This window comes from Carcharodon carcharias, chromosome 14 (assembly GCF_017639515.1).
Source record: "Carcharodon carcharias isolate sCarCar2 chromosome 14, sCarCar2.pri, whole genome shotgun sequence".
Lineage (NCBI taxonomy): Eukaryota > Metazoa > Chordata > Chondrichthyes > Lamniformes > Lamnidae > Carcharodon > Carcharodon carcharias.
Genome location: NC_054480.1, coordinates 99,040,418 through 99,062,686, shown reverse-complemented (window position 1 = coordinate 99,062,686; position 22,269 = coordinate 99,040,418). Strand labels below are relative to the sequence as shown.

Below are 22,269 nucleotides of genomic sequence, written 5' to 3'. Positions count from 1 at the left end.
AATCAAAAACACAATTTCTAAATTTGTGAATAACACCAAATTGGGGGACAGTTAATACTGAGGAAAACAGCAACAACAATAAACTTGCGGTATGGGCAAAGAATTTTATTTATTCCCATACAATTCACACACAATACAAATGATCGTGGTCACAGCATGTATGTCAACCGCAACATTCAAATATATCAGTACATATGGATTCTTGTTATACGTTTCTGTGGAAGAAGGAAGTCATAAGCATTTGTTTGAAGGTTAACTCCCCTCAAGGGAGAGAAGGGGGAGAGAGAGAGATATAAATGTGTCATGGCTTATCAATAAGAAAGCCAGAAAGCTGAATCCTCATGTTATACACTGAGATAATTAATTAATTACCATACATGAGTTTACACATTTACAATGGGAGAGTGCTGATTCAAAAAGGAGAGCAAGAAGGACAAGTATTGAAAGCAGTACTTGAGATTATCTTAGAGCATAGAAGAATGAGAATGATATGAGAGACCGATGGTCAGATATTTGCTAATACATTATTAAGAATATCTATCAAGGAGAAATTTTTCACTTCACACTTGAACAAAAGTTTTGCCAAACAGATTAATATGATTAGGGGTATTGAATTCCACACATCTAGGCCAGTGCATACTGATTTATGAGCTAAAAGTAGTTTTTGGATTGACCAGATGTGCATTATAGGAATTTCTGGTAGGGTAAGTTGAGTGGTAGAATTCAACTGAAACATCTGTTGAAAGATGGCAGCAATTGATTGGAATGAAATCGAAACCAGAGGGAGAGCCGTCTGTAAAAAAAATGTAGATCTTCAATTTTCAAAGTCTTTAAAAAAAAAATGGGTCAGTACTGTCAAAATAGCCTTTTGCCTGATCAAATTGCTTTGGCTTTCTTCTGTAACAGAAGCATAGGGTGGGTTTTTGATTGGCGGTATGCCCACAAATTATTACAGTCGGTTATACACATCAAAAGAAAGGAATTATATACAGTATATGTTTGAAGGAATTATTTAGGTATATGTTTGAACTGGCAAATGATATCTCAATGTACAGAATATTCCTATGCAACAAGAAATATTTTGACACTTATTTGTTTTATCCAAATCAAAAACTCATAATACAATATCTAAGAATGTTGTAGTCTTCGTTTCCTCATTATCTACTCATTCTATCTCAATTCCAAATTGAGAACCAGTCAGTAATAGTTTTTTAGATCTGAAGCAAATAAAATGTATATTTTGTAAACTTTGGGATAGTCTAAATTAGCAAATGAAAGTTGTGCCACAGCTTAGCAAGGCCATAAAAAACAGACCAAGCACTAGGCTTTATTTCTAGTATTATGACACAGCCAATGGTAAAGGCTGAGTTGTTCAAATCCCAGGAGGAAACTTGAAACAAATGTCATAACCCATTTTCGCAATTTGTATGTTTCAAGATGCAGGCTTTGAATTCAGTAGCAATAAGACCACTCAGTCTCAAGAGGTTTTTTATAAAACAAAATTAATCATTTGTTAGTGCAAGAAAGATTGTAAACGCATATGTGTCAAAAAAATTACTACTACAATAACAACAAAAATCCCCTAATTAATCTGACTCTCAGTTACACCTTCATTGAGGCAACAGTAAAACTCATAGATTGATCAGACCTTTGGCAAAGCATACCTTGGACAGTCGCATTCAAAATGAGTTTCTTTCAGCTTTGGGTCCTTGCAGACAGACTTGAATCTTACAGGCTGGAGGCTTCTCATGCTTGTTGGATCTTAAACCTTACACACAATCTCCTTTCTCCTTTATATATATCATTCTCTTTGAATGTAAATTTTCCATTGTATCACTACCTCTTTTGACAATAACATCCTTTCATCCCACATTTGAAATTTGAAAAAATAAACACATTGCTTGACGTCCTCTAGCTAGGTGTAAGAGGTGGCAGATTAGGGAGGAGTTGTCAAAGATGTCTTGACAAGTAGCATTCATTCAGGATATAAAGAATTACAGTCCAAGTCTTTGATCCATTTCCTGGACTATTTTTATTATTTTCTTAAATGAAACAAAGAATTTCTTTTTTGGAATTACATTCTTCTTCTCTTCCTCAAACCAAAATAATTTTTTTTAAATTATGAAACACATGGTGCAAAGCAAGTATAGTAATTTCAGTTAGAAAGAAATTGCTCATTATATTAAATCCAGTATGTTTCACATCCTCCTTATTTGGGCATTACACTGGTACATGAGGAATCATGTGCAGCTGGGTTCTTCTATCCCTAGCTAGAGTTTCACAAGCTCCACATGCCCATGCCCATTACAGGCTGAGTATCCATTAGCCAAAATTCTCGGGTCAATCTTTTTTGGATTTCAGATAATTTTGTTTTTCAAATACCACATATAAGGCTAGGCGTATTTACAATGCAATAGCCTAAGCCTAGGCTAGTTATAGTCTAAAGTTAATAAAATGGCTAGAAAAGTAAGATGTATCACTGAATGATAAATACAGGGTACCTGCAATAAGTTCCCACCCGTGGCAATATCTGTGATTCTGCTTATAGGAGACAGTTATGTCAATATACTCTGCAGGGAAGCATTCTTGAATACTTTTTCCAGCTTCATCTGGCTCAGGAGCGAAGTTCGCGTCAAGTGCAGAAAAACAACTAGATTTCCCAAGCTAAAGGTCAGGTGGGTCGGCAAGGTTCATGTCGGCTCAAATCAGGGACTTGCTGCGCTAAAGGTTGGGTGCAGTCAGCGAGGTTCATGTCGGCTCAGATCAGGGACTTCCTGCACTAAAGGTCGGGTGCAGTCGGCGAGGTTCATGTCGGCTTGGGTCAGGGAATTCCTGCGCTATAGGTCAATGAGGCTCAAAAAAAGCGCAGTTTTTAGAGATGTTCAGTTTTCGGATAAAGGACACTTGACCTGTACAACACAAATTCACTAAGATAAATTGTTTGCAACAATGAGATGGTGTCTGTAGTGCAGCAATACCAGAACATGCCACACAATCCATCTTCTGCTGAAATGCTAAATGCGACAGTCCACATTACCATAACCAGCAAGTATGAAAACGGTCAACATTGAGCAGAATCCAATGAAGTTCCTTGCCATTGAGCACCAAGCCATTCCATCTGGACAAAAATGCTGTTTTACTGGTCACTTTGACCAACAAATTATTTCATACATTTCATATATGTTATTTCATACATGTCGATACAATTAGCTCTTGCTATTTCTAAGTGTGTGGTTATTTATCATTTGCCACCACAGTAATATTTTGCAATGTCAAGTCCACCTCTGTAACATCACCCGGCTGTCTCAGCTTATCTGCTGCTGAGGTCATAAATCATGTTTCTGTTCCCTCTAGGGATCTATGTGGATTTTTCTTTCTGGTTGGTCTGGAGCTGAACAAGGGGAAGAAAATCACTAGCCCTGTGCAGCTGGGGCTTGGAGAAGCCTGTGGAGGAGCTGGGTCTCAGAGAACCTCAGGAGCAGTTGATAGCTCCATGCTGCTGAGAAGTTGGGGTCAAAGAAGCCCAGGAGCAGTGGCAGCTCTGTGCAACTGCAGATTTGGGGCTCAGAAGCCCTGGAGCAGTTGTCAGCTCAGTAAAGTTGGTTTTAAGAGTCATAGAGTTATACAGCACAGAAACAAGCCCTTCAGCCCATCATGTTCATGCCGGGCATCGAGCACCTATCTAGTCTAATCGCATTTTCCAGCACTTGGCCCATGGCCCTGTATGCTATGGCATTTCAAGTGTTCATCTAAATACTTCTTAAATGTTGCAAGGGTTCCTGCCTCTGCCACCCCCTCTTTCACAGGATGTGGGCGTTGCTGGCAAGGCCAGCATCTGTCGCCCATCCCTAATTGCCCTTGAACTGAATTGACTGAGGGCATTTAAAAATGAGTCAATCTCATGGCATACGGGGAGGGATGGCGTAGTGGTATTGTCGCTGGACTAGTAATCCAGAGATCCCGGATAATGCGCAGGAGACCCGGGTTCTCATCCTGAAATGGCAGCTGGTGCAATTTGAAATCAATAAAAAAATCTGAAAGTAAAAAAATCTGGAATTAAGTCTTTTTTTTTAAGACTTAAAAATCTAGTGATGACCATGAAAACATTGTTGATTGTCATAAAAACCCATCTGGTTCTCTAATGCCCTTTAGGGAAGGAAATCTGCCATCCTTACCTGGTCTGACCTACATGTGAGTCCAGGCCCACAACAATGTGGTTGACTCTTAAATGCCCTCTGAAATGGCCTAGCAAGCCACTCTGTTGTATCAAACTGCTACAAAGTCTCAAAAAAAAAAAATGAAACCTGACGGACCCCTGACATCGACCTAGGTACCGGAATGACAACAGCACACACAGCCCTGTCAACCCTACAAAGTTCTCCTTATTAACATTTGGGGGCTTGTGCCAAAATTGGGAGAGCTGTCTCAGCAAGAGCCTGACACAGTCATCCTCATGGAATCATATCTTACAAACAATGCCCCAGACACCACCATCACCATCCCTGGGTATCTCAAGTCCCACCAGCAGGACAGACCCAGCAGAGGTAGCGGCACAGTAGTATACAGTCAGGAGGGAGTTGCCCTGGGAGTCCTCAAAATCAACTCCGGACCCCATGAAGCCCCATGGCATCAGGTCAAACATGTGCAAGGAAACCTCCTGCTGAAACCACGCACCGCCCTTCCTCAGCTGATGAATCAGTGCTCCTCCATGTTGAACAGCACTTGGAGGAAGCAGTGAGGATGTCAAGGGCACAGAATGCACTCTGGGCAGGGGACTTCAATGGCTCACTAGCAAGACTACTGACCAAGCTGGCCGAGTCCTAAAGGCTGCTAGACTGGGTCTACGGTAGGTAGTGAGGGAGCGAACAAAAAGGTAAAACGTACTTGACCTCATCCTCACCAACCTGCCTGCCACAGGAGCATCTGTCCATGACAGTTTCGGCAGGAGCGAGCATCACACAGTCCTTGTGAAGACAAAGTCCCGTCTTCATATTGAGGATACCTTCTATCGTGTTGTGTGGCACTAGCACCATATTAAATGGGATAGAATTCGAACAGATCTAGCAACTCAAGATTGGACATCCATAAGGAGCTGTGGGCAATCATCAACAGCAGAAGCGTATTCAAACACAATCTGTAATCTCATGGACCAGCATATCCCCCATTCTACCATTACCATCAAGCCAGGGGATCAACCCTAGGTCAATGAAGAGTGCAGGAGGGAATGCCAGGAGCAGCACCAGACATACCTAAAAATAAGGTGTCAACCTGGTGAAGCCATACCACAGGACAACTTGCATGTCAAACAGCAAAAGCAGCAAGTGACAGACAGAGCTAAGCGACAGATCAAATCTAAGCTCTGCAATCCTGCCACACCCAGCTGTGAATGGTGGTGGACAATTAAATAATGCACTAGAGGAGAAGGCTCCACAAATATCGCCATCCTTAATGATGGGGAAGCCCAGCGCATCAGTGCAAAAGATAAGGGTGAAGCATTTGCTGCAATCTTCAGCCAGAAGTGCCGAGTGGATGATCCATCTCGGCCTCCTCCAGGAGTCCCCATCATCACAGATGCTAGTCTTCTGCCAATTCAATTCACGCCACGTGATATCAAGAAACAACTGAAGGTAATGGATACTGCAAAGATTAAGGGCCCTGACAATATTCTGGCAATAGTATTGAAGGCATGTGCTCCAGAACTTGCCGTGCCCCTAGCCAAACTGTTCCAGTACAGCTACAACGCTGGCATTTACCCAGTTATGTGGAAAATTGCCCAGGTATGCCCTGTACACAAAAGCAGGACAAATCCAACCCGTCCAATTACCACCCCATCAGTCTACTCTTGATCATCAATAAAGTAATGGGGGTGGTCATCAAACAGTGCAATCAAACGACACTTGCTTAGCAATAACCTGTTCACTGACGCTCAATTTGGGTTCCATCAGGGCCAATCAGCTCCTGACCTAACTACAGCCTTGATTCAAACATGAACAAAAGAGCTGAACTCCAGAGGTGAGGTGAGAGTGACTGCCCTTGACATCAAGACTGCATTTGACCGAGTGTGGTGTCAAGGAGCCCTAGCAAAACTGGAGGCAATGGGATTCAGGGGGAAAAATCTCCACTGGTTGGACTCATACCTAGAACAAAGGAAGATGGTTGTGTTTGTTGGAGGTCAGTCATCTCTGCTCCAGGACATTGCTGCAGGAGACTCAGGGTAGCGTCCTAGGCCCAACCATCTTCAGCTACTTCATCAATGACCTTCCTTCCATCATAAGGTCATAAGTGGGGAGGTCGCTGATGATTGCACAATGTTCAGCACCATTTGTGACTCCTCAGATGCTGAAGTCCATGCCCAAATGCAGCAAGACCTGGACAATAGCCAGGCTTGGGCTGACAAGTGGCAAGAAACGATTGCACCACACAAGTGCCAGGCAATGATCATCTCCAACAAGAGAAAATCTAACCATCGCCCCTTAACGTTCAATGGCATTACCATCGCTTAATGCCCCACTATCAACATTCTGGGAGTTACCATTAACCAGAAACAGAACTGGACTACCCATATAAATACTGTAGCCACAAGAGCAGGTCAGAAGCTAGGAATGCTGCAATGAGTAACTCGCCTTCTGATTCCCCAAACCCTCTCCACCATCTACAAGGCACAAGTCAGAAGTGTGATGGAATGCTCCCACTTGCATGGATGAGTGCAGCACCCACAACACTCAAGAAGCTTGACACTGTGCAGGGCAAAGCAGCCTGCTTGATTGGCACCACATCCACAAACATTTACGCCCTCCACCACCAACGCACAGTAGCAGCAGTGGGTACCATCCACAAGTTGCAATGCAGAAACTCACCAAGGCTCCTTAGACAGCAGCTTCCAAACCCACAACCACTACCATCTAGAAGGTTAAGGGCAGCAGATAGAGGGGAACACTGCTACGTGGAAGTTCCCCTCTAAGCCACCCACCATTCTGACTTGGAAATATATCGTCGTTCCTTCACTGTCACTGGGTCAAAATCCTGGAACTCTCTCCCTCACAGCACTGTGGGTGTACCTACACCACAGGGACTGCAGTGGTTCAAGAACGCAGCTCACCACCATCTTCTCAAGGGCAACCAGGGATAGGTAGTAAAAGCTGGCCCAGCCAGCGAAGCCCACATCTCGTGAATGAATAAAAATAAAATTATTGTGGATCTGGAGTCACATGTAGGCCAGACCAGGCAAGGTTGGCAGATTTCCTTCCCTAAAGGACATTAATGAGCTGAATGGGTTTTTAAAACAATCGAGGATAGTTTCACGTTCACCATTACTGAGACTAGCTTTATACTCCAGATTTTATGAATTGAATTATAATTCCACCAGCTGCCAAGGTGGGATTTGAACCCATATCCCAAAGCATTAGCCTGGGGATCTGGATTACTAATTTAATGGCTTTACCATTATGCCACCACCCAACCCCCACCGCTCCATGTAGCTGGCAGCTGGAGCAAAGAGAATCCCATGGTGAACAGTGGTTGCCTGCTCAGTACAGCTAGATAGCTGGAATTGTGCAGGTGGTTAGATGCTGGTGTGCAGCCCAGCCAACTCAGTGGGTCACAGTCTAGGGTAAAGTGATTGATGGGCTGGGAAGTGAGCAGTCATTGGGGCAATTTAAGCTGGAGTCCTGTTACCTGACAAACTCATTGCAGCCAGAAGAAGCAAAAGGGCTTCCTGGCTGAGTTAAAAATGCTGCTGAGGGAAATCAGAGGCTATCTCCTCGAAGGAGAAGAGCTGAAATCCCTCATGCAGGAGACAGGATTTTTGTGACTCTCAGGAGATCACTGGTGTCCGACTGAGTTGCTGAGAAAGTTTGTCAGATCTGTCTTGGCTGTGTCTGCCATTTAATGTGCAATTTACAGTATGTTCAACCACAGTTTACTGTTAATTCATTTTAATTCCAGATATTAGATTATAAGGTAGATAGCCTTGTTGACTTATGTACAGTAAAATTCCTTTGGTTTGTTTAAAATCGTGGAATCTTGTGGCTTTATTCTCTTAGTAAATAGCTGGGATTTCAAATTTTGTCTACTTTAAGCAAAAAGATACTGGTCCTTAACCAAATTGTAACCCTGTTCCAACACACTCCTGACTGGTCTCCCACATTATACCCTCCGTAAACTTCGGATCATCCGATATTCTGCTGCTCACAGCTTAAATCACACCAAGTCCTCTTTCCCTATCACCCCTGTGCTTGCTGACCTACACTGGCTTGATTTTTAAATTCTCATGCTGGTTTTCAAATGCTTCATTGCAGACATGGGCTAACTATGGTCCACAGGCCACAGCTAGCCTGCGAGATCATCCAATCTATCCCACAGCTGCAGTGCCGGCAAACGCTGTATGCACTAAGTGTGCATGCGCCATTGCTCCAGGCACCTGGCTGATTGGTATCTGGAGCAGTGAAAATAAAATGCTGATCCTGGAGAAACTCAAGGAAAGTATCAGAGTCGGAGGCAGGTTTTTCTCAGGAAATGCAGTCGCCATGTTAAAAGGGTAGGTGCACGTGGAGAAGAGCTGAAAACAACACAAAATAATTGTAAATGTAAGATTGCTTATTAGATTACTGCAATTCTGATTTACATTTTGGTTCTGTAATTATTTAAACTGTAAACTGTAATTCTCAAACTCCAACTTATTTTACACTTAAGTTTTCATACTCTTTATGAAAAATGAAATCAACTCTCATAGTTTTGCTGCCTCATTTTTCTCATTCCCTCACTGAAGGGGCTGAGTCTTGCTGAGGTCTGGTGTCAGGGGTGCTGGCAGTCCAGGGTTTGAACCTGGGACCTTCAGATCTGCACTGGCATTGTAATACACTGAAGAGAGCCTTCAGAATGGTTATACATCTATAATCCACTTAAAAAATCTTGCATCTGTGTGTAAGCCCTGTCAAAGTTTTATATTATAAATTCCTAAAGCCACAAGTATAATAATACGAAAGACAAAGAACTTCAGTTAAGAGGGGAAATGAGAAAAGCTGGGGTTGTACTCCTTCGAACAAATAAAGCTAAGGGTAGCGTTAATAGAAATGTTCAAAATCATGACGATTAGGTAAATAAGGTCAAATTATTTTTGGTGGCAGAAGAGTCAATAACTAGAGGACACAGATTTAAGCTGGAAAGGCACCAGAGCAGCAGACTTGTAAACCCAGGAAATCCTTGATCTTCAATTCTACTGATGGACAAGGGAACATCAAAGCATAAATGCTGCCAGCAGCAATGAGACTCAACACATGTATGACAAAGGTCTCCACAAGCAATCTCAGTTTAACATTTTGAGATGGATATGTCAGTAAGTGGTTGTTTATGCACTTCTGAAAATAGGAGCTGAAAAAGTAATTTCTATTCCAGACAGAAGTGCAGCTAGGATGTAGATTTTTAGAAGCTGGGTGATAAATATAACAGAAAGTGAAGAGTTTGTGGTTTTAGGTCAGGATTTTGTGTTTTGAGAAAATTGAAAATTAGGAACTTGTTCTCTAACAAGTGTGGAACAGGCTAAAGATGACTTGGTAGCACCTCTCTGAAAATGTGCCTAGAGTTATTACATCCCAGCTCCAGGAATGAGGGGTAGAGGATACAGATCACTGTACTCTCCACAGGATGTGGTAACTGCCTCTGAGATGCTTTTGGTTTATCAACAGTTTCTTTCTCCTTTCTTATGTGTTTTTCCCTTGGAGGTTCTTGCAACACCATATTGTAGATCACAGTAAAACAACATTTATATTGGCAGGACAAAAGTTAAATACTGCAGATACTGAAAATGTGAAATAAAAACAGAGAAGGATAGAAGTACTCAGCAAATCAGGCAGCATTTGTGAAGAGAAACACACAACAGGATTTCAATGTCATTGTGAAGACGGGTGTCCAACTACATTATTTATAATAAGCCAAGAGTGTGAAAAAGAGGGTGTATTTGGTTTCATTATGATACAAAATCACAGAATTGTTACAGCACTGAAGGAGGCCATTCAGCCCATCATGTTTTCAGCTCTCCAATTCCCTTAGTGCCATTCTCCTGCCTTCTCCCTATAACCCTGCACATTCTTCCTTTTCAGTTAACAGTCTAACTCCCTATCAAATGTTTTGATTGAACCCACCTCTACCACGCTCTCAAACAGTGCATTCCAGACCTCAGTGCATGAAAAGGTTTTTTTCTCATATCACGGACGGACCACCCGGCATCAACCTAGGCACCGGAAACAACAATGGCAGACTTAGCCCTGCAAAGTCTGCCTTACTAACAGCTGGGGGCTTGTGCCAAAAATGGGAGAGTTGTCTCAAACACTAGACAAACAGCCTGACATAGTCATACTCACAGAATCATACCTTACAGACAATGTCCCAGACACCACCATCACCATTGCTGGGTATGTCTTGTCCTACCGGCAGGACAGACCCAGAAGAGGTGGTGACAAAGCAGTATATAGTCAGGAGGGAGTTGCCCTAGGAGTCCTCAATATTTACTCCAGACCCCATGAAGACTCATGGCATCAAGTCAAACATGGGCAAGCAACCCTCCTGCTGATTAGCAAGTGCCGTCACCACCGTGCCCAACACCCAACCACCACCACCACCACCACCACAACTGATGAATCAGTGCTCCTCCATGTTGAACAGCACTTGGAGGAAGAACTTAGGGTGGCAAGGATGCAGATATAGTCTGGATGGGGAACTTCAATGTCAATCACCAAGAGTGGCTCGATAGCGTCACAACTGACCGAGCCCTAAAGGACATGGCTGCTAGACTGAGTCTGCGGCAGGTGGTGACGGCACCAACAAGAGGAAAAAACATACTTGACCTCATCCTCACCAACCTGCCTGCCTCAGATGCATCTGTCCATGACAGTATCAGTAGGAGTGACCAGTGCATGTGGAGAGAAAGTTCCCGTCTTCACAATTTGAATACCTTCAATTGTGTTGTGTGACACTACCACCATGTTAAATGGGATAGATTTCAAACAGATCTAGCAACCCAAGACTGGGGAACCATGAGGCATTGTGGACTATCAGCAGCAGCAGAATTGTACTCAACCACAATCTGCAACCTCATGGCCCGGCATATCCCTCACTCTACCATTAGCACCAAGCCTGGTTCAATGAAGAGTGCAGGAGGGAATGCCAGGAGCAGCACCAGGCATACCTAAAAATGAGGTGTCAACCTGGTGAAGCTACACACAGGATTACTTGCATGCCAAACAGCAAAAGCAGCGAGCTAAAGACGGAGCTAACCAATCCCACAACCAATGGATCAGATCTAAGCTCTGCAGTCCTGCCACATCCAGTCATGAATGGTGGTGGACAATTAAACAACTCACTAGAGAAGGAGGCTCCACAAACATCCCCATCCTCAATGATGGGGAGCCCAGCATATTAGTGCAAAAGATAAGGTGAAGCACTTGCTACAATCTTCAACCAGAAATGCCGAGCGGATGATCCATCTCGGCCTCCTCCAGAGGTCCCCATCATCACAGATGCTAGTCTTCTGCCAATTCAATTCACGCCACGTGATATCAAGAAACAACTGAAGGGACTGGATACTGCAAAGATTAAGGGCCCTGACAATATTCTGGCAATAGCACTGAAGACTTGTGCTCCAGAACTTACCGCGACCCTAGGCAAGCTGTTCCAGTATAGTTACAGTACTGGCATCTATCCAGCAATGTGGAAAACTGCGCAGATATGTCCTGTACACAAAAAGCAGGACAAATCCAACACAGCCAATTACTCCCCCATCTGTCTATTCTCGATCATCAGTGAACTGATGGAATGGGTCATCAACAGTGATACCAAGTGGCACTTGCTTAGCAATAACCTGCTCACCTAACGCTCAGTTTGGGTTTCGCCGGGGTCACTCAGCTCCTGACCTCATTACAGCCTTGATTCAAACATGAACAAAAGAGCTGAACTCCAGAGGTGAAGTGAGAGTGACCGCCCTTAATATCAAGACTGCATTTGACTGCGTGTGACATCAAGGAGCCCTAGCAAAACTGGAGCCAATGGAAATTAGGGGGAAAACTCCGCTGGTTGGTGTCATACCTAGCACAAAGGAAGATGGTTGCGGTTGTTGGAGGTCAATCATCTCAGCACCAGGGTATCATTGCCGGGGCTCCTCAGGGTAGTGTCCTGGGCCCAATCATCTTCAGCTGCTTCATCAATAACCTTCCTTCCATCATAAGTTCAGGGGGGGTGTTCACTGATGATTGCACCATGTTCAGCACCATTCGCGACTCCTCAGATACTGAAGCAGTCCATGTCCAAATGCAGCAACACCTGGACAACATCCAGGCTTCTGCTGACAAGTGACAAGTAATATTTGTGCCACACAAGTGCCAGGTAATGACCATCTCCAACAAGAGAGAATGCAACCATCGCCTCTTGATATTCAATGGCATTACCATCACTGAATGCCCCACTATCAACATCCTGAGTGTTATCATTGACCAGAAACTGAACTGGACTAGCCATATAAATAATGTGGCTATAAGAGCAGGTCAGAGGCTAGGAATCGTGCAACAAGTAACTCACATCCTGACTCCAAACAGTCTGTCCACCATCTACAAGGCACAAGTCAGGACTGTGATGGAATACTCTCCACTTGCCTGGATGAGTGCAGCTCCAACAACACTCAAGAAGCTTAACACAGTCCAGGACAAAGCAGCCTGCTTGATTGGCACCCCATCCACAAACATTCACTCCCTCCACCACCAACGCACAGTAGCAGCAGTGTGTACCATCTACAAGATACACTGCAGAAGCTCACCAAGGCTCCTTAGACAGCACCTTCCAAACCCTCCGACCACTACCACCTAGAAGGACAAGGGCAGCAGATAGATGGGAACACCACCACCTGCAAGTTCCTCTCCAAGTCACTCACATCCTGACTTGGAAATATATCGCCATTCCTTCACTGTCGCCGGGTCAAAATCCTGGAACTCCCTCCCTAACAGCACTGTGGGTGTACATAAACCACATGGGACTGCAGCAGTTCAAGAAGGCTGCAGACCACCACTTCAAGGGCAATTACAGATGGGCAATAAACACTGCCCTATCCAGCAAAAACCACATCTTTTGAATGAATAAAATGAACCTTTGCTTCTTTTGCCAATTACCTTAAATCTGTACCCCATCACTCTCGATCCTTTCACAAGTGGAACTGGTATCTCCCTATCTACTCTGTCCAGACCCTTCATGATTTTGAATATCTCTACCAAATCTCCACTTAGCCTTCCCTTCTCCAAGGAAAAGAGTCCTAATTTTTCCAATCTCTCTTCAAACTGAAGTTCCATATCCCTGGAACCATTCTCATGAATCCTTTCTGCACTCGCTACAATGCCTTCACATCCTTCCTAAAGTGTGGCGATCAGAACTGGGCACAATACTCAAGCTGAGGCCAAACAAGTGTCTTATCAACTTGGCTCTTGTACTCTATGCCCCTATTAACAAAGCCTAGGATACTCTGTGCTTTATTAATCATTCTCTGAACCTCTCCTGCCAACTTCAATGACTTATGCATATATGCGGCCAGGTCCATCTGCTCCTACAACCCCTTTTGAATTGCACTCCCTATTTAATGTATCATTATGATAGCATTGTTATAATGAAGGTTTCATGTTTATTTCTACTGAAATGTATCTTTAGAATTGTTCGTTTCTTGGGTGTTTAAGGCACCATCCATTCCCCACAATACAATTGCCATACCTAGAAGTGGCCCTCTGGCCAGGAAGTTTGTCCACCCATGCTCCATGGTTCACCCCTACCTGCTATCTCCTCCAGTCCCACAACCCTCCAAGGTGTCTACATTCAATTGCTTCATTATTGTTGGCTGCATCTTTAGTTGTCTAGGCTCCAAACTCTGGAACATCCTCCCAACTTCTCTCTGCTTTTCTATCTCACTTTCTTCCTTTAAGACATTTCTTAAAACCTAGGTCCTTGACCAAGCTTTTGTCATCTGGCCTAATATCTCATATGGCTCAGTATCATGCTTTCATTTATAATGTTCCTGTGAAGTACCTTGGGACGTTTCATTACATCAGATTTATTAATACAAGCTGTTGTGTAGTGGCATTATGGCACAAGTTCATTAAAACGTAAGCACCATCACATTATCAGCATTAGTTTCTCCATATAGGGCATCCATTTTATTTGGATAGGGTTTAACAGTCATGGCAAGTAAGCAGTCTGTATACCCTTATCTGGCAGGAATATCACTATCCTCACGATCTGGTACACAGCAAACAGCAGATCTTGAAATGATGCAGCAATCAACAAACCTCCCAAAAGCCAGCCCAAAAGATGTCGGGCATTTCCAGTAATTTTCATGCATCAAGATCATTCCAAAGGAGCTTCTGTTTTGACCAGGCTTCACAAATTGAACGGCTGACCCCTGACCCTTCCCATGGGAGTAAGTAAGCATGAACATAAGTTACAGTGCCATTTTTAACCTCCAATTCAGCTGGTCTCAGCATGTTTTCACTTCCACCAATTCTGACCTTATTAGCTTATCAGCCACACTGCAATTAAAGAAACAAGTTGCACATTGCTCACAAGGTCGAATTCACAGTTTAGCTCAAGATAGCGATGACACAAGAGGTTGGTACTGTCCTATCAAGCAAGCAATCAACTTGCAACAAAAGCCTTAAGAATCAAAGCAAAGCTAAACAGCAACAGAATATCAAAACTGAAAAGTCACAATGACCCCATCAGCAAGATTTCCATGATGGCTGGAAAGCTGATTTTAACACCATCAGCAACAGAAAAAGATGGACTTAGAATGGGAATAACAAATCCCACCACGGATTTTGTTTTTTCTGAAAAGAACTACCACCTTATGTCTAAGCTTTCTTGCAAAATGAATTCAAAGAGCATCAAAATGCAAGTTACCATGCTCAAAGCAGGCTGAAATTGTTTTCTTGCCAATTGGAGGAAAAGGGTGGACTGCAAACAAGGACACGTTATCCCATGGCCACTTCAAACAGATACTTTCATGGCTATGTAAATATTATCCCCACTGGATAAAGAGTCAATTTAGTGAGAAAATATTTTGGATTGTGGGGAGGTAGAGAGATGGTCCATCATTACTGTAGTGTTTCATTGCTTCCAATCTCTACCTGGTTTGACAATGCATTAAGGATTGACTTGATCACATCTTCCATCATGCCACAGTCAAATCTTCCAAGTCTAGATTTTGGTGAGACACAAAAATGAGCTGCTGTTGAGAATTTCTAAAGAAAAAAATGCCCCATTCTCCAAAAGAGACAGTAAAGTAATTAAAAAGTTTTGAAATCCTTTTTTACATCAAAATTTTGAAAGGTTGAAATGTATTAGAAAAGGAATAGATGGAAAAATAGGGATGTTAGGAAGAACAAAATCAAAGTCTTTAAAATATAATTTTACCTAAAATCCTGTCTCAAGTACTTTTTCATAGTTCTGTGGGGTTATTACAGAAACACTATTGCTAATAGGACTGCTAAATTACTGTTTGTTTTTGCTTCACGTATCAAGATGCTGAAATTAACACCATTAGACTCCTCAAGGAGATGTGAATCTTTCTGGAGCAGTCAACAGAGTTGCATGGGGTTCCACCCATTATTCTCGGCAAGGACAGAAATGATTGCCGAGTCAATCACTCCTGCAGATTTCTCAGCTTTAAGTGACTGGGATTTATTTTACACATCATTTATATGTACCTATACTCCACTTACTGGTTATTTCTATAGCAAAATCTAATTTACATCAGGCAACTAACCCACCCCATACAATGCATTTTACTGGATAAATCATCTGGAGACATTCCTGCAATTTTAAACATTGAGTATATTCAAGTCAGCTTTTTGATATACTTTTGAATACTAAGGAAATCAAGGGATATGGGGATAATGCATGTGGAAAGATGTAGCTAAGGCAGATGATTAGTCATGATCTTACTGAATGGCACAGCAGGGACTGAATAGCTAACTCCTGTTCCTATTTCTTATGAATAATGTTTCCTGTAGTATGTAGAGATTCTTTAAATAGTCTAAAGGCTGTTTGCTGTATCCTGTATAAGTTCCACCCTGCCGCCAACTGCCGACAGTGGTGTCAACAAACATTCTGCTCACTGACACCTACCTGATACTGTTCAACTCTTAATTAAAAAGGAATGCAAAACATATTTATTCAGTCATTTTCCTGGAACTTGAGATCATCAAGAATAAATTAAGTGGCCCTCAGGCAATACTTCGCCACAAGGCTTCCCATCACAGCCTCAGGCATTAAGGCCTAATGAAGCACTCCACATTTTGAATTAAACATACTTCAAATTGTACTTTCAGACCAGACACAATCAATAATCTAATTATATTGGTTTCCTTTCTCTTAATCTCTTTAAGCCTTTAGTAAAACTGCTTGAAGTTACTCCAATACGCACAATCTAGCAGTGACTTTTTAGGTGAGTATGCACTTGGTTTCCATTCAGCACTTGCTGATCACAAATGCTAAGACAACGATATCAATGTGTGGGGTGATCAAGCCTCTCCACAATACAGTAAATAGACACTCCAATGTGCATAGCACCATCTTTACAGACAATAAAAAGGAACTATTGTAAGAAAGAAATAAGAAAATAATCTACAATTATATAGCAGCTTTCATGTTCTCTTGATGTTACAAAGAGCTGCACAGCCAATGAATACACGTCAAATGTAGTCACTACTGTAGGCAAGTGAGAGCCAATGTGCAGACAGTTAGGTGCAACAAACAGCAATGATCAGGTAATCTATTTTGTTGGTGTTGGTTAAGGATTAAATCTTGGACAGGACTCCAGGAGAACTTGCCTGCCCTTTAAATAGTGGCCTGGGATGGTGTGTATTCGCTGAAGTAGAATCACTAAGCTTCAGGTTAATACCTTAACTGAAAGATGGTACCTCTGACATTGCAGCACTCCATCAACGTACAGTAGCACTTCAGTGCAGTACTATATGCTCAAATCCTGGAATGCAGCTTTAACCCATAATTTGCTGACTCAAAGGCAAGAGTACTACTCCTTAGTCAAGACCATGAGGCACCAGGTCATCAGTTGCAGTAGATAATTATCTGAAAGGTTTCAGTTATGTGGAGAGACTAGAGAAGTTGTGATTCTTCTCCTAAGAACAAAGAAGTGAGATTTAATAAATGTGTTCAGAATTATGAAGGGTTCTGATAAAATAAATAAGGGTAAACTATTTCCACTGGCAGGAAAGTTGACAGTGACTGCCCCTTGACATCAAGGCAGCATTTGACCAAGTGTGGCATCAAGGAGCCCTAGGAAAACTGAGTCAATGGGAATTGAGGCAAAATTCTCCACTGATTGGTTGGAGTCACACCTGGCACAAAGGAATATGGTTGTAGTTGTTGGAGGTCAATCATTTCAACTCCAGGACATCACTGCAGGAGTTCCTCAGGGTAGCATCCTAGACCCAACCATCTTTAGCTGCTTCATCAATGACCTTCCTTCCATCATAAGGTCAGAAGTGGGGATGTTTCCTGATGATTGCACAATGTTCAACACTATTCGCAATTCCTCAGATACTGATGCAGTCCATGTCCATATGCAGTAAGGCCTGGACAATATCCAAGCTTGGGCTGACAAGTGGCAAGTAACATTTGCACCACACAAGTGCCAGGCAATGACCGTCTCCAACAAGAGAGAATCTAACCATCGCTGAATCCCCCACTATCAACATCCTGGGGTGGGGGGGGGTTATCATTGACCATAAACCGAACTGGGCTAGCCATATAAATATTGTGGCTACAAAAGCAGGTCAGAGGCTGGGAAACCTGCCACAAGTAACTCATCTCCTGACTCCTTAAAAGCCTGTCCACCACCTACAAGGCACACGTCAGGAGTGTGATGGAAAACTCTCCACTTGCCTGGATGAATGAAGCTCCAACAACACTCAAGAAGCTTGACACCATCCAGGACAAAGCAGCCCACTTGATTGGCACCACATCCATAAACATTCACTCCCTCCACCACCAATGCACAGTAGCAGCAGTATGTACCATCTACAAGATGCACTGCAGGAATTCAAAAAGGCTCTTTAGACAGTACCATCCAAACCCACAACCACTACCATCTAGAAGGTCAAGGGAAGCAGCCAGGTGGGAATATCACTACCAGAAGTTCCCCTTCAAGCCAATCACCATCCTGACTTGGAAATATATCGCCGTTCCCTCACTGTTGCTGGGTCAAGATCCTGGAACTCCCTCCCTCACAACATTGTGGTGTACCTACATCACATGGACTGCAGCGACTCAAGAAGACAGCTCACCACCACCTTCTCAAGGGCAATTAGGGATGGGCAATAAATGTTGGCCTAGCCAGCGACACCTACATCCTATGAATGCATTAAAAAAAGGAGAATCCAGATCTAAGATAGTTGGTAAAACTGAAAGGATGAGTTTTTCTTTTAAATGCAGCAAATGATGATAATCTGGAATTCATTGCCTGAAGGGGTGGTAGCAGATTCAATAATACCTTTCAGTAAAGAATTGGATATATACTTGAAAAGAAAGCAAAACAGCACTACAGGGAAAGGGACGATGGACCAAATGGCTTCCTTCTGTTCTGTATAATTCCATGAATATAGGTTTGAACGGTGAGATACAATTATAAAGATGCAAATAAAAATCAGCGAAGCAGAAATGCAAGTATTAACAATTCCCAAACCGATTGTCAAGCAAGAATTAAATCTAACATTGTATATCAATATAAGACAGGAAAGACATGAGGCAAGGCGTTTCAAAATATCCCTGGTTTCTATCTTCCATTATCAATAATTGCCACCATTAACTTCCTCACTTGGCTTTGTGTCATGACAGGAGGAAGGGCCTTTTTAAAATCACCACATTATATCAGCCTCAGTTAACAGGAAACAAAGCACTTTTGAGAAGTAGCACTTCTGTATATAATAATGCTTCATGCTGCTCTACAATATATAAATATCTCACAGGCACTATTACCAGTCCCACAATGTGCAACTTTGAAAAACAGAAAACCACTTGTGTACAACTTAAGTATGATCAATACTAGGGACCATTAATATGTGATTGCTAACTTGGGGAAGGCAATATCTGTTCCGCTTGCCTCGCTTTGTCTGCAGAAAGATTAGATTCATCAGCAATTTCCTCTTGGAACACTCCGTTACAGCCTGATAAAGGAGAACACACAAATATCTTCTGTTGCAGAACCAAAGACACACAGCCATCTGCAGAGAGAACAGTACAAGAAATAACCACAAGCACAGTGGTAATTAGCTAACCAGCCTATGTTAAAACACAGACCTCAAAGTGTACATTTTGCCCAACATTTGCACTGGAGACTGAATTTCCTAAACCAGGAAAACAGAATTATAAAGAACAACAAGGTCTGTACTTCATATGATGTTAATTGCTAATGGGTTACAATTATTTTATTCATTCACTGGATGCAGGCATTGCTGGAAAAAGCCAGTATTTACTGCCCATCCATAACTGTGCTTGAGGTAGTGGTGGCGAGTCACCTTCTTGAACTGCTGGAGAAATACACGTGGTGTAGGTAAGCTCGCAGTGCTATTAGGTAGGCAGGTCCAGGATTTTGACCCAGCAACGATGAAGGAACGGTGAAATATTTCCAACTAAGAATGCTCTCTGACTTGGAGGGGAACTTGGAGATGATGCTGTTCCCATGTGTCTCCTTGTCCTTCTAGGTGGTAGGAGGCATGGGTTTAGAAGGTGTTGCTAAAGAATCCTTGGCAAGTTGCTGCAATACGTCTTATACATGTTGCAGCCATGGTTCACTGGTGGTGGAGGGGGGGAATATTTAAGGCGGTAGATCGGTGAAATTAAGTGGACTGCTTTGTTCTGAGCTTGAGTGGTATTGGTGCTGCGCTCATCCAGGCAAGTTGGGAACATTCCATCGCACTCCTGACTTGAACCTTTTACATGGTGGAAAGACTTTGAGCCAGGAAGTGACTTAATTGCCACAGGATGAATGCCCTGCCTGTGATCTGCCCTTGTTGCCCTAGTATTAATATGGGTGGTCCAGCTAAGTTTCTGGTCAATAGTGACCCCACCGGATGTGGACGGTGTATTAACCACTGGTAATGCCACTGAATACCATGGGGAGATAGTTAAGATTCCCTGTTGTTGGAGATGGTCATTGCCTGGCACTTGAGTGACATGGATGGTATTCAACATTTATCAGTCCAAGCAGGAATGTTGTCCAGGTCTTACTACATATGGACACAGACTGTTTCATGATTTGAAGAACTGCAGAGGAAAGTGAACAATGTGCAGTGAATGACCTCATCATGGAGTGAAGGTCAGTGAAGTTGTGCCTTCAATTGCTGCTCTATGGAAACCCAGCAATGATGTCCTGGGGCTGACATGATCGCCTTCAGCGACCACAGGTACCTTCCAGAAAGGAACTGCACCATTGGACAGGCTCTACCTCAACCAGGCTAGAACCAGGGTCCTTAAAGAAAGAGTATATAGATCTGTCACAAGAACTTTAAACCAGTAAATAGGGAAGTTGGGTTGGGGGAGGGGCTGTGGGGGAATTGGCACTCAGATGCAAAAGGTAGCGTTAATATTTCAAAAACAAGCAAAAAGGGGAGAGAATACAGTAGCAGTCAGAAATTATGCCTTCGGCAATACAGGTAAAAGGAAAACCAAAAGACTAACTAAATATGTAGAGGGAAAAGAAACAGTTGAGAAAAACATTAGAGCTGAAGACAGGTTTGGGTGTGCAGCCCAAATAAACCTTCCTTATACAGTACAAACACACAAGAGTATGAGGAACAAATTGCATGAATTGCTGGTGCAAGTTCAACTTAGAGGGTCTAACCTGGTAGCCATTAGAGAGACATCGCTGTAAAAATGGTCAGGACTAAGAACAAATCAGGTTGTAAGGTCTATGTGAAAGAAAGGGGAAATTGTCAGGCAGAGGGGCAACCTTAATGATTAAGGATGAAATTACTTCCAAAACAGGATATAAAGAGAAGTGGACGCAAAGTGGATAGCTTATGGATAGAATTAAGAAAGGGAAAGGGATTTAATCTTGTAGTGGGGGTTATGTATAGGTCCCCCGGTAGCAGCTATAAATGGTAATTGCATAAATGCAGAGATTGGATAAGCATGTGGGAAACATGGAGTGGCTCTAATGAGGAATTTTTACTTTCATATCAATCGGGTCAAGTAGGCTAGCACATCAGGAAAGTAATGGATCTCCTGAATGTATCTGGGATAGCTTTCTGCAACAGTAGGCCCTAGAACCAAAAGAGGAATGCCATGTTAGGTTTAGTAATGAATAATAAGCAAATATGAAAAGAAAGTTGCAACGGATATCAAAAAGCAAAGCATTTTTACAATTATATTCAGGAAAAAAAAAGGCAAGGTCAGGAGCAATTTGGGGCGCTTGAAAATTGATAGAGATATTGTCAATGAAAATAAGGAAATGACAGGCCTAAGTAATTACTTTACTTCAATATTTCAGTAGAAGAGCCTAGCACGTCAGAAATACCAAGAAAACTAATACCGAATAAGGACAGTCAATCACCAAAATCTACATAAGCAAAATGATAATAATGAGGAAAATAATGGCACTAAAGATTGACAAATTTCCAAGACCAGATGGTTTCCATTCCAGGATTTTAAACAAAAGAGGTGAGAACGTTGCAGACCTAATATAATCTCCCAAAGCTCTCTCAATTAGAGAACCATTCCTTCAGATTAGAAAATTGCGCATGTCACTCCTTTTTTCAGAAAGTTTGGAGAGGATAAGCAAAGAATTATAGACCAGTTGTGGGAAATTACTAGCATCTATAATCAAAGACAGAGTAACTTTATATTTCAAAAATTTCCAACTGTTCAGAGAAAGCCAGCATGAATTTGTAATGGTTAAGTCATGCCTGATGAACCTGACTAAATTTTTTTTGAAGGGGTGACAAAAGTAGTGAACAAGGAAATGTCTATGGGTTTTACTTATATCAACTTCCTGAAAGCATTTGAGAAAGTTCCTTATAAGAGACTGCTAGCTAAGGTTGAAGCTCATGGAATTGAATTATTGACATGGTTAGGAAGTTGGCTGAGCGGCAGGAGATAAAGAACAGATATAATGGGAAGGTACTCTAATTGGCAGGATGTTCTGCAGTGGTGTTCCGCAAGGATCTGTGCAGGGTCCCCAACAATTTACTGCACACAGATGATTTGATAGAAAGCCACATATCTAAA

General features: G+C 42.5%; 1 protein-coding gene across 12 annotated transcripts in view; it reads right to left on the bottom strand.

The window, feature by feature from the left end:
- Positions 1–22,269, bottom strand: part of eps15l1a (epidermal growth factor receptor pathway substrate 15-like 1a) — a 375,872-nt gene that overhangs the window by 320,741 nt on the left and 32,862 nt on the right. For 9 of the 12 annotated variants that reach the window (XR_005945120.1, XM_041204265.1, XM_041204273.1 and 6 more), the window contains exon 1: positions 8,420–8,542. The exons of the other annotated variants lie outside the window; for them this stretch is intronic. Coding sequence is in view for 8 of the 9 variants with exons in the window: in XM_041204265.1 (XP_041060199.1) it covers positions 8,420–8,527 (108 nt within the window). In the remaining variant the exon portion in view is untranslated. Of the gene's footprint in view, positions 1–8,419; positions 8,543–22,269 lie in introns of those variants that run through there. 12 annotated transcript variants of the gene reach the window in all.